Genomic DNA, 12488 nt, shown 5'->3' with positions numbered 1-12488 from the left:
CTTGGGTTGAAATGGTCAGAAGAAGGACACACTATTTAGTCCTGGGCAGTGGAAGGAGGAGAATGGTCATGGCCATGGCCAGGAGCACTTGGGTCAGGACCCTGTGGGGGTGGCACGTGTGAGGGCCCACCGCACCTGCTGGGCTCCCTGGGTATGACCATAGCACCTGCCAGGCTGGGGTGGGGGACTGCTGGGAAGGGCCTTTTTCCTGGGAACTGGGTTGGAAGAAACAGACTCAGGTCCTGGTGCAGAGAGCAGGTCACCCCTCCTTCCTTCCCACAGCTCCTGCACAGGCATCAGGGGCTCAGGGAGTGGGTGGGGCTGGGATACAAACAGGCAGGCCTCTGGAGCAGGGGCTGGCCAAGCAGGTCCAGGCAGGAAGGCTGGCCTGCTCTACCTTTGGGAAGAGACAGCCCAGTTACCTCCTGGTGTCTCTGACCTGTGACTGTGAGCAGTATTGCTATGTTTCAACTTCTCTCTGGGGGCTTTCTGAGGGACCCTCAGTGTTTCCAGCTTCCTTCAGCTCCCCTCCCTCATCTTCCAGCCTCTCAGCAGCCCCATAACAGGCAGCTGGTCTATGCGGGGCGGGGTGATGGAGGGGTCCCTCTAGCCCCAACGGCCAGCCCATCTCCCAGCTCACAGGGGGCCTCCTGCAGGGCTGCAGCTCTTACCAGCACGGTGGTGACGATGAGAGACCTGTTGGTCAGAGAGTCGGTGACATTAGGGCCTCGGCCTTTGGCGACCTCCGTGATATTGAGCCCCTCAGCGGGACTCCACACTCCCACCTGGATGGACAGACGATGCAGTACAGGGGCTGAGTCCACAGTGTCTCCACCCTTTCTTCAATCAGCAAGCAACTCATCTTGTTCCCACCTTTCAGGAGCATCGTCATCACTGACAAGTTTTGAGCCAACTTTTCTGACAGCCCTGCTGCCTTCCTCCTTCCCAGAGGAAGCCCCTGAGATGTTGAGTCTCCTGAATTCTCCTCCCTCCCCATTGGCTGGCAAACCCATCCCAGATGGAAGGGAAATGCAGAGGGAGAAGAGGAATATAAGGAGAGCCCAGGGAGCACAGTGGAAGCCAGCCTGGGGTAGAGCAGATGCCATGAAGTCAAGTTAGTGTTAGGGTCAGGTCCTGTCCTGGGTCAGTCATTCCAAGCCTGGGGGTTGGGGGCGGCCTCCCGCCTCCTAGGGAAGAGTTGGGCACCAGCTGCTCACTCACTGGGTCTCAGCCTGTGCCAGCTCTGGGGCCAGATGCCCTCCAAAGCCCAGGACAGGGCCTGGAGCGAGGGAGATGTTCCCTAGGCATGTGTGGAAGGACAAGGAGATGTGTTTTGTGCAGGAACTCAGTTTGGGCAGGATGCTGGTCTTTGCGGCTATTTCAGGGGGTGGCAGACAGAATGGAACACCCTCACAGAGGGCAGTGGATGCCAATGGATTTGAAGGCAATTTGTTTTGTAGTTTTACACCTAAAGTTGGCAGATGTTCTGACTGAGGTGGACTAATCTCTGTTCCCAGAGTGCCTTTGTGGACGTCAGGCCTGGGGCTGGGAAGAGGCAAGGGAAGATCAAGTTTACAAATGGTTCTCAAGCCCTGGGTCTCTTGAAGAGCCTTTGGGATCCAACTCTGCCCCTCTCTGTGCCCATCTCAGCGCCTCTCAAGGAAGGTTCTGGCCTGACCATCCTGTCCTTGGCCCAGTTGCTTGGGGGCTGGGAGCACGGCACTCAGGAAACCTAATCAATTAAACAGGGAGGCCGAATGCAAACATCCCGTTAAGAGAGCTGTGCAAAGCAGATAGCAGAGAGACATGTAATTATGCTTGGGTAATTCTGCTTTAATCCCCCCAAAGCCACTGGCTGGAGCTGGCTGGATCAGCTATGACCCGGCTTAGTAAATAGAAGTGATGATAGAGAAGTGACGAGAGGCAGAATGGCTGTGTTTGGGGGCTCAGTACCCTCTCTGGGCAGCATCTTTCTCTGTGCAGACCCCCAGAGCCCAGAGGAGAGAAAACAATCAGACAGTATCAAAGAGGTTCTTCTCTCAAGGGGGCCAAGCAAAGAGCCCAGCCCCAGCATGCGGGACCCTAGTGGCAGGCCTGGGTGCAGAAAGCTGTCAACAAACAGCTGGCTGGCAGCCTGGTGACCAGCAGGAACCCTTGCTCCAGCAAGCAGCTATTGAACTCCTACCCTATCTCCCATGGGCATCGGAGAACAGTTAAGACTGAGGAGGACCCAGCTTTCAGAGACTCTCTGCCCACTATCTGGGAGGCTGTGACCAGGAGCCTCTGGTGGGGCCTCTGCAGGTCAGCCGGTGTTTAGGTATAGTAGAGAGGTTTTCTTGAGTATTAGTTGTGGTCTGTCTGCAGTTGCTGGAGGGCTGGTAGGAGCTGCGGGTAGGCTCAGATGGCAAAAGTGCTCTGATGGGCAATTACTGATGCCTGCCATAGATACGAGAGTGGGAGGTGGTGGCATACATGCCATCTAATTGCCATCCTTAGAATTTCAGGCTATCCCCAGAGATGGACAGTTGAGAGAGCAAAAATGAGACAGCTACTCGAGTGACAACTATTACAGTGGTCCTGCCAGAGGGGGAAGCGGGCTCCCCAGCACTGCAGGAGTCTAAATAGGAGCTGGCAGAGTGCTTGATAAGCTATAGTTTGAATAGAGTTAGACCAACAGGGCTGGATCATCTTAGGAAGAGGGGGTATAGCACCTTGTCCTTAGGGGACTGTTGCTATAAGGGAAGTGGTGAGGTTGTCCCGGCCACCTGGCCCCAGGACAGTGGCCCCATGAGTCCGTGGGAAACTCAGGACTAAATGGCATCACCTTGACCACAAAGTACAACCCAGGCACAGCTGGGTTTGTGCCTGTGGGAACGAACCAAGGAGACAGAGGCCATTCCTATAACCGGAGAGACGGCATGGGCAAAGGCCTGGAGGTGCGGGAGGGAGGGATGTGGCTGGGCCTTGAGGAATATTTGGGAGGCAGTGGAGACTAGTCCTGGAGAGGAAATCGGGGCATTTCCTGGAGAGTCTTCAAGGCTGGGGTGAGAGGCAGATGCTGAATGCCTCGGCACTGGGCAGCCACGCACAGTCCCAGGGCAGAGTGGAGCTGTGCATCGGGTAGCTTCATCTCTGTGTGCATTTGGGATGGATGGAGGCTCCAGGAGTAGAAGTGGCAAGCCAGGTTGGGGTGTTAAAAAAAATCCTCAGAAGAGACCTGGACCAGGGAGGGCAGGGGAAGATAGGAGAGGAATCAAGGGCCCCTGAAGGATCACAGGCACCAGGGTGGCCCCTCCACTTCTGCGTTTTATACACCCCCTCTCCCAGGGTTGGAGATGTGCCCTGGTGGCTCCCAGGGACCAGGGGGTGTGGCTGAGCCTTTGGTCCTGAGGTCCGAGGAAATGCTGAGAATCAGGGCTGATGTTAAATCTCCTTCTCAGCCCAGCAGCCTGACTTTGTCACAATATTGCTTATGGATCCCAGGGGTCAGAACTGGCCCCATTACGAATATTTCTATGGTAGCCAGATGGGAGGCCAGCCCTGTGGGCTTGCTTTTCCTTGTAATTCCCAGAATCACAGAGGCCTTAGAAGCTTAGCATGGGGAGTTCAGAATCCATGTGCTTCAACCTCTTTCCAAGGATAAGAATCACCTCCAGTCTCCCAGACAAGCAATCCCTTTGTTCAATTTTGCTGAAATGTCTCCAGGGACAGTGAGCTCACGACTCCCCAGGCAGGCATCTGTGAGTCATTAGAGAGTTTCTCTTACCCAAGGACACGTCTGTCCCTCTGCCCCATGACAGAGGACTTAGAGACAGTCTGTCTGTCCCATGAGCCTTTCCCAGGTTAAGCATCTCTCTGATGGCCCTTGCTGACAGGGTGATCGTTTGAATATCTGCCACGGCCAGGCCACTGGGTTCTGCACCCCTCCAGGCTGAGAAGGCCAAGAGGGGCCAAGGCAGTGGCCACACTGGGTCGTGTTGAGCCCCGAGGGGGTAGGTGGATGGGGTCTTGCCCTATTGCTCAGGGTCTCTGCCTGGGATCTGTCGTGGGGGATTTAATACCCCTGCTCCTTGGCCTGCCCCCCCAACTGCTGAGCTCACACACCTTCTCCAAGCCGTCTTCCTTCAAGCTGATGATGTCCAGGTCGAAATCCGTCCGTAAGCCACTGGTTTTGTTGAAAACAATCCGTCCAGTTAATCCTTCCCATTGAGCCTGCCGGAGGGGAGAGGGCAGAGCAGCAATTCCTCGGGCTCATAAATCATCATTCGGTACAACTGTACAATGCTTCATTTTAATTACTCCTTGCACTGATACTGTTCCCCCAAGACCATGATTAATTAATAATCACTTCCATCATTGCTAGGGCTGTGGTGCGAGCCAGCGATTTCCATAAATTCTATTATGTTCTTTAGCCAGCTTTACACTTGCACCTTCTCGTGTACAACATCGATCTCAGATGCGCTCAGATGAGCCCCCGCCTTGAAGCCATGAGAAGGGGAGAGTCCGGTCCATGTCAGGTCCCCAGGGAGGGGCAAAGAGGCAAGTGGGTAGACTGTGGCAGGTGAGACCTGCCGAGGGGCAGAAAGTCAAGAGGCCAAGCCAGCTCTGGCTGTAGGACCAGACAGAGTAACCCCCAGAGAGCCAGGGCTGACAGAGCAGGTCTCTCACCCAACTCCACTCATGTCCCAGTTAAAAACGGGTCAGAATACAGGGTCCAACCTCAGTTAGCTGTGTGACCTGGGGATTTCATTCTGCCTTGCTGCCTCAGTTTCCTCATCTGTAAAACGGAACTAATAACAGTACCCATTTCACCAAAACACTATGAGGGCAGAATGAAGTAAGTCTCATGAAAAACTGAGAATGGTGCTTGGTACAACCTGTTGTTGTTTTGTTCAGTAGCTAAGTCGTGTCCGATTCTCCACAACCCCATGAACTGCAGCACGCCAGACTTCTTGTCCCTCACTGTCTCCCAGAGTTGGTTCAGATTCATGTCCATAGGTACAACCTGAGCCCTGAATAAATGGTAGCTTTCTCTACTTTTTCTTGCTTTTAGCATCATTAACAGAGAGGCAGGCAGAGGTTCAGAGAAGGAACGGGTCTAAACTGAGAAAGGCTCCGTCTTCTAAAGCCAGGATTGGCAAACGATGTCTGGTGATACACACGGATCCATTTCCTGTTAAAGTCACACCCGTGTATTTACCTGTTGTCTCTGGCTGCTTTTGTGCTGTAGCTTCAGAGTTGAATAGCTGCAGTAGAGACTGTCTAGTCTGTTGTTGCTTTTATTTAGTTTCTAAGTTGTGTCTGACTCTTTGTGACACCCATTAGATGGTAGGTATGCCACCACCATGGACTGTAGCCCGTCAGGTTCCTCTGTCTATGGAATTCTCCAGGCAAGAATACTGGGGTAGGTTGCCATTTCCTACTGCAGAGTATCTTCCTGATCCAGGGATCGAACCTATGTCTCCTGTATTGGCAGGCAGATTCTTTATTACTGAGCCACCTGGGAAGCCCTGGTCTGCAAAGTCCAAAATATTCACTCTCTGGCCCTTTGTACAGAAAGTTTGCCATCTCCCCTTCTAGCCAATACCTCTCCTGTGGGCCTAGAGCATTAGTGCTATAAGGACCTTCCTACCACTCACCCCATGCAGCCTCTGCAGAAGCCCCGGGAGATGCGCTCAGTGGGTGCCTCACCCCACTGGGGTCATGATCCCTGCAGATTCTGAAGAAGGCTCCATAGCCTCTCCATGGCTGAAGTTTCCCCAGCACCCAAGCTTACAGAACACACAAGTTCATGGGTTCTTGGATCCCTGAAGGCCCATCTGTAGACCAAAGCTAAAACCCATGGGAATCTCCGAGCACCTGGGCAGCTGTCTGGCACTGTAAAGTCTTATAAGGGTGTAGATGGCATGTGTTATGCTAGCTCAGGCAGAGGGGTGCACCTCAAAGGGTTCCAGGGGGCTGGAAATCAAAAGTGAGTGGAACATGGACTTTGCATAAGGCATCCAACCTCTCTGAGTTTCAGGAAGAGGACAATGACCTATTTCACAGGTGGTGACAAAGATGTATCAAAGGCTTAGCACAGTGCCTGGAACACAAAGCCCCAGCTATGATTTCTCCTTTGTCCCTTCCTCCTGTGGGGCTCCCTTGGATTAGGGCTGGCCCTTGGCTGGGGGCAGGGGGGAGGATGATCACGTGGGCCACCTCTGTAGACACCTATCACAGGAGGCTCGTCCGTGATTAACTTCCCTGCATGAGCTCATCTGGTTCGCATCAGAGTCCTATCAGGTGGGTGTCATGATTGTCCCCATTTTACAGTCATGGCCACTGAGGCTCAGAGACAGGCTGAGCTCTGCAGGTCCCAAGTAATGTGGTGCCAGGCAGATCCCCTCTGTGCTGAGCAGAGCTGAAGGGCTGGGGTCACTGTGTCCAAGCTGAGTGGGGGCAGTTTATGAAGCCCAGGGAACTGCGGACTGGACTTGGGGATGGAGATTTAAAGATGCACCTGCTTCAGAGAACAGATTGGTGGTTAACAGTGAGGCACCGGGTTGGGGGTGGGCATAAAGTGTGGAGGGTCAACTGTGTAGTGAAAGATGGTAACCAGACCTTCATCGGGGACTACTTTGTAACCTACACAGATGCGGAGCTACAATGTCCTACCCTGAAACTTACACGTTATACACCGTTTTGTTCTTGTTTAGTCACTCAGTCCTGTCCGACTCTTTGAGATCCCATGAACTATAGCCTGCCAGGCTCCTCTGTCCATGGGATTCTCCTGGCAGGAATACTAGAGTGGGCTGCCAGGCCTTCCTCCAGGGGATCTTCCCGACCCAGGGATCAAACCCGCGTCTCCTACATTGGCAGGCGGATTCTTTACCTCTGAGCTACCAGGAAGGCCATTAACTATTTTACTTCAGTTAAAAATGCATCAGAGAAGGTGAAGGCCACTGTGTATGACCTCACAGGGAAGCTCCGCTCCCTTGAGGCTTCCCAGTCCCTCCGCCTCCCCCGCCCCCAACCGGTCTCTGCCTGGGCCCCGCCCTCTGAGGCTATCTCCCCGGGCCCCTGGGGAAATCATGGCAGGTCTTCAAACCTGCGCAGGAGGGAAGCCTTCCTCCCTGTCAGCTCCAGAGGACTTAAATGTCAGCAGGTGTGCGGCCTGTCTGTGGGCGGGCAGGCAGGGGCAGGGCCAGGGCAGGGGGCCGCTGGAGCTCCGCCCCGTGACATTTCCCAGCCCTCCCGCCTCTTTCAGCTGCCTCGGAGGACTCCCTAAATGAAAGATGCTTCACAAGCTCTGAACTCCGGCCTGGTATTTTCCAGCTCCTCTCGGAAATGCCAAGTCTTTAAAATGATTTACTGTCACGCAGTCAGATGGGGAGACGGGAGACTTGGAAATGGTTTGAGGGAAGACCGGCTGCTGGGCTCAGGCAGCGGGCTTGGGTCTTGGGGGTGGCCAGCTGTAGGGCCATCGGGGAGCCCCACAGCTGCTCTGGGCCTCAGTCTCCACTTCCCCCACATGGAGTTGAGACAAAGATGTTTCTGAAAGTACTGTGTGAAGGAGAGTGTGTGGTGAGGGCTGTTCACTGGGCTGGGGCCAGGAAACAGGAGAGCGGATACTCCAGCAGGGCCCATCAGTCCTGGGGTGGGAGGCGCCTTTCTGCTCTGCAAGCCATCTGCTCCCTTTGGGGCTTCAGGACTGAGCCTCGAGCATTCCAGGGGGTTCTCTGAAGCTCTGTGGCCTGGAGATCCTCTGTAGCTGGAAACCCACCAGGGAGCAAGAAGCCTCTGCGAAGACAGTCGTGATGATAGAAATAGTAACAGCAGCCAATCCGCTCAGCATCTGCTCTGTGCCAGGCACTGTCCTAAGCGCTTCACACATCATGACTCACACCTACGACCACACTGCTGTTGTCTCCATTGTGCTGGAGCAGCACAGAGAGGTTCAGTAGCTTGTCTAAGATCACACCGCTGAAAAGTGGTTAAGTTTCAAAGTCACTTATGTCTGGCTCCTAAGGGTCTTAGAGTTGTGGCCCTGGTCACTGAGAAACCCATGCCAGTCTCTGGCTACTGGGTTGGAGGCCTGCAGAGGTAGGAGGCTCAGGGGGCGGGGTGTGAGGCCTCCGTGCTCCCCAAGAACAAGCTGACGACTGGGCAGGCCAGCCAGGCCTCACTCAGGGCACTGCACCATCAGACTGCCTCCACAGTTTTGAGGGGTTGGATGAGAAGGAACCCTCACGGTCCTCTTCTACCAAAACAGCTGACACCGGAGTCTCTTCTAGGTGTGAGGGAACCCGTGCCAAGGACTTAACTGCTCCCTCACTGGGACTATGACATGTTTGCCGGGCGAGGAAACTGACACTTGGGAATGTTCAGGAGTTTGTATAAAACCACACAGCTGGGAAGAGGCAGAGACAAGCCCGAAGGCATGTGTATCAGACTCTAAGGCCATATGCCTTTTAGTGTCGTTCTAAAATACAGGAGGTGTTACTGCCCTTGTCCCAAGCAGTGATGGTGAACTGGGATCTCTAGGGCAGCAGTCCTGTCTGCTGAGTGGTGAATTTCTTTGTTATTTCCCCTCATTGTGCTGCCTTCCTTTGCCAAGGGATTACATTCACTAATGGAATGCCTTGATTGACGTTTCCCTAGGCGGTGAGCTCTGTGCATGCAGTTGCCAGTCTGTTTTAACCCCGCTGATTCCCAGCACAGGCTCAGTGCTGGCCACTCAGCAGACCCACACACATAGTTAGTGAATAAATGAATTGAATGAACTCTCAAGGCAGTCTGCTTCATTCCTGGTTCATTGTGATGGCTACAAAGACGTGGTCTATGCAAAGCCCTCCTAGGGGGCTTCTCCTAAGTGCACTTGACATTGCCGTGGATAGGTCGCTCCTTCTGGCCCAGGGATCTCACCCCTACACACCTAGATCTCACCCCTATGTGCCTTCCTCATCTACCATTACTGGGACTTGACTCTGCCCAGTCCTGGGCTATGTGCTCTGCTTACAGTTTTTAACACTGTTTTTCCAACAATGCTTTGAGGCAGGGACTCTTCCTAGTTGAGGAGACTGAGGATCAAAGAGTTAATCATCTTCCCCAAAGTCACACAGCTTTTTGTCCTGGACCCAGGGTACAAACCCAGGCCTGTGTGTCCCCATCTGTAAAATGGGAACAATAAACTCTGCATTTGTGAGGACGACCGTGATGGAGAATCTGAAAGAAAACGTGGGCACTGTGCGTCTCCATGGTCATCCTCTCAGCAGCAGGACATGTTCTCTGGTTTTTTGAACTGGATGGGACTTCTTCACAGTTGCCATGGTGCCAGGAGAGCCAGGTCCCACTAGGGCCCGCAGGCTGATGGGCCCATGATGTGAAGAGGAGTTTGTGGGGCTGATTACAAGTTACTGAGCCGCCTCTGCCCTCAGCACTAAGCCTCATCCACATGATGCCTCATTTTGTCCTCACAGCATCTGCAGGAGATGGGCATGCTTCATACCCGGCTCAGCAAGGTACGCTAGCTTACCTGAGGTCACACAGCTGGAGGCAAAGACGCTCAGCTGTTTAAGGCCCAGGCTGTGTCCTGCTGACAATGCCAACCACCCACTGAGCACCTACTGTGTGCCAAGGATGCAGCCTCTCTGTCACTTTGTAAGACTGGTCCCTGCTGAGCCCATTTGCACCTGAGGAAACAGCTCTGGCCCAAGTTCACATGGACTAGACTCCCAAACTTGGGCCCTTGACCGCTCTGTGGCCCCCAGTCGATGGACCTGGTGGGGGTGGGTGCAGGGGCCACTCACCTCCTTGATGAAGTTCATGAAGCGGCCGCCGAAGCGCCAGGCCTTGTGCCGGTGGCACTGCAGGGAGTTCACGGTCATCTGGGGTGCCCGCTGGTAGCATACAGACACGATGTGGACGGCATCATACAGCAAGGCTGCATCCGTCTGGAGGGGAGGCCCAGGGCTGCCTGAGAGTGGCTCGGGCCCTGAGAGTCCTCAGCCCACCCTTCCCTGTCTCCCTTTATCTGCCTCGCCAAAAGCATGGTGTCCTGGAGAGGGAAAGGCCCTGTCCTGGCTCCTGATGAGAGGCCAGGCTTGGGGCGTCTCTGCAGCTCTGCAGACACCTGACTCCCTCCCTCTGCAGCTCAGATCTTCTCTGCCAGGCCCTCCACCCCCGGCGTCTCTCTGTTGCCTGGCCCTGTCCACACGTTCACCTTTCCAGCCTCCCCAGCTTCCTGCCCACCACAGCTGAAAGTCCTCCGCGTCCAGGACATTGTCCCCAGTCTCTGTGACCATCTGTTTATGTGCCTGCACTCCCACACTTGGGTCGGGGGAGGGGGCCTGTGTCTGATTCCTGAGTGTCCCTGGCCCCTGGCCTCAGGTCTAGCAGACGCAGCGTAGGTCTTAAGAAGGGAAGTGGTGGGAGGGAAAAAAAGAAACGGGGAGGAAGGAGAGAAGGGAAGGCAGGGAGGGAGGGAGGGGAGCCCCCGGGTCTGGCGCATCCAGCGGCAGTACCATCATCACCCCATCCAGCAGGCCGGACTCTGCCCGGGGAGCCGCCTGCAGCCGCTCCATGGACCACTTCTCCACGATGGCCGAGACATGAGGGTTGTCCACGTTAAGGATCCGGAATCCCGTCAGGTTCACGCCCGAGTAGCGGTAGGGCTCCAGGTCTAACGCGTAAAGATCCTTGACAGAGAGAGTTTCAATAAACAGAGATGTCACCCGGCTGTGAGCTCCAGCCCTACCTCCCACACTCTCTACTGGGGCCCCAGAGCAGCTGTAGCTCCCTGCAGAGTTCTGGGGGAGGGAGGCTCAGGGGGAGCTGATGGAGCACTCAAGGGGGCTCTGCACTTAGAGTTGGCCAGACCTAGCTGCCTGGTGGCTGACCCCACGGACTCACTGCCAGACCTCAGACACACGGCTCAGCCTGTTTCTTCATCTACAAAACGGGGATTGTGCCTCCTTTATAGGCCCCAGTGAAGCAGTTCATATGAAATGCCCAGCCCGGAACAGCAAAGAAGCTTGATAATGGTCATGACCGTCACTTCCTCTGATGGGGAAGGCCTCCTTTGGGAAGACAAAGGGCACTGGGTCTGGGCATCTCCAAGTTACCCAGAGGGAAGCTGAGGGAGGATTTTATTCCCCCAAAGAGGGTATTTTAAAATAGTCTATTCTGAAAACAAATTTATGATTACCAAATGGGGAGCGGGGGAGGGATAGATTAGGAGTTTGGGATTAACAGATACACACTACTATATATAAAACAGATAAGCAACAAGGATCTACTGCATAGCACAGGGAACTGTATTCATTGTCTTATAGTTTATAATGGAAAAGAATCTGAAAAAGGAGAGATATATAGGTGTATATGCATAACTGAGGCGGCTTCCCTGTGGCTCAGATGGTAAAGAATCTGCCTGTAACACAGGAGACTAGGGTTTGATCCCTGGCTCAGGAAGATCCCCTGGAGATCTCCAGCCCACTCCCGTATTCTTGCCTGGAGAATTCTCTGGATAGAGGAGCCTGACGGGTCCATGGGGTCATGGGGTCTGACACGACTGAGTGATTTACACACACACACATGCATAACTGAATCATCTGTTGTACACCTGAAACTTATACAATGTTGTAAATTAACCATACTTCAATAAAAAGAATTAAAATTGACTCTTGTGCCTGGGACTGAAGGAGTACAGGGCCCTCTTCTCTCTCCTCGACCTCACATCACCAGCCAGGTCCCCTGACACCCTGCATCCTAGGAGCAGTCAGCCTGTTGGCCAGGTCACATCCAGTTTGGTGCAGGGGTCTAAAAGCTGGGAAGACAGGTCTTAATGCATGGGGGCAACCTAGCTTCAGCTCTGGGGCACCGTGAGCTGGTGAGGGGAGGGGGCAGTTGGCAGCAGAGGGAGGAGCCAGATGCTAGGCTGAGAAGGGACGGCAGGAGGTGGGTGGTGTGGGGAGCTCAGCTCAGTTCCCTGAGATGACCTCGAGGGGTGGTGGGGGTAGTGAGAGGGAGTCCAAGAGGAAGGGGATTTATGTATGCATATAGCTAATTCATGTTGCTGTGCAACAGAAACTAACACAACATTGTAAAGCAGTTATCCTCCAATTTTAAAAAAAGAAAGAAGAAAAGAAAGAAAAACTTCCCAAACTTGGAGATAAGGGAGATGGAGACCAGCATGTCCTTCCAACGTGACGTGGACACATCGTTCGCCAGGCCCTCCGGGGACTGGATTCTCTGGGAGAATTCACCTGGGTTTGACTGCACTGTCAGCCGCTGGTTAAAGGCCCAGATTCTGAGTTAATGTGTAGACTTTTGCCCATAGAAAAGATAATCCCCAAGCTGGTGGTTTTATTGCCCTGTAGGACATTAAGCCATTTTGTACCTAACTTAGCTGACTTATCTGATGTTCTCCCTACACCGAATACCTATAAATACTCAATCCTTCAAATGCTCTTTGAGCCAGCATTGTCATCCTACTGGCTCCTTTGTTC

The 12488-nt window shown here is 53.9% G+C and overlaps 1 protein-coding gene across 1 annotated transcript in view; it reads right to left on the bottom strand.

Annotated features, from left to right (window-relative positions):
• The window catches only part of GRIK3 (glutamate ionotropic receptor kainate type subunit 3), a 243473-nt gene that overhangs the window by 51221 nt on the left and 179764 nt on the right, over nt 1-12488 (bottom strand). The window contains exons 6-9 of the mRNA NM_001206003.1: nt 10506-10679; nt 9792-9935; nt 4105-4212; nt 672-785 (exon numbers count right to left, since the gene is read on the bottom strand). Coding sequence (NP_001192932.1) covers nt 672-785; nt 4105-4212; nt 9792-9935; nt 10506-10679 — 540 coding nt within the window. The remainder of the gene's footprint in view (nt 1-671; nt 786-4104; nt 4213-9791; nt 9936-10505; nt 10680-12488) is intronic.

Source organism: Bos taurus, chromosome 3 (genome assembly GCF_002263795.3).
Source record: "Bos taurus isolate L1 Dominette 01449 registration number 42190680 breed Hereford chromosome 3, ARS-UCD2.0, whole genome shotgun sequence".
NCBI lineage: Eukaryota > Metazoa > Chordata > Mammalia > Artiodactyla > Bovidae > Bos > Bos taurus.
The sequence above is the reverse complement of the archived record's forward strand: the minus strand, read 5'-3'. Positions and strand labels throughout refer to the sequence as shown.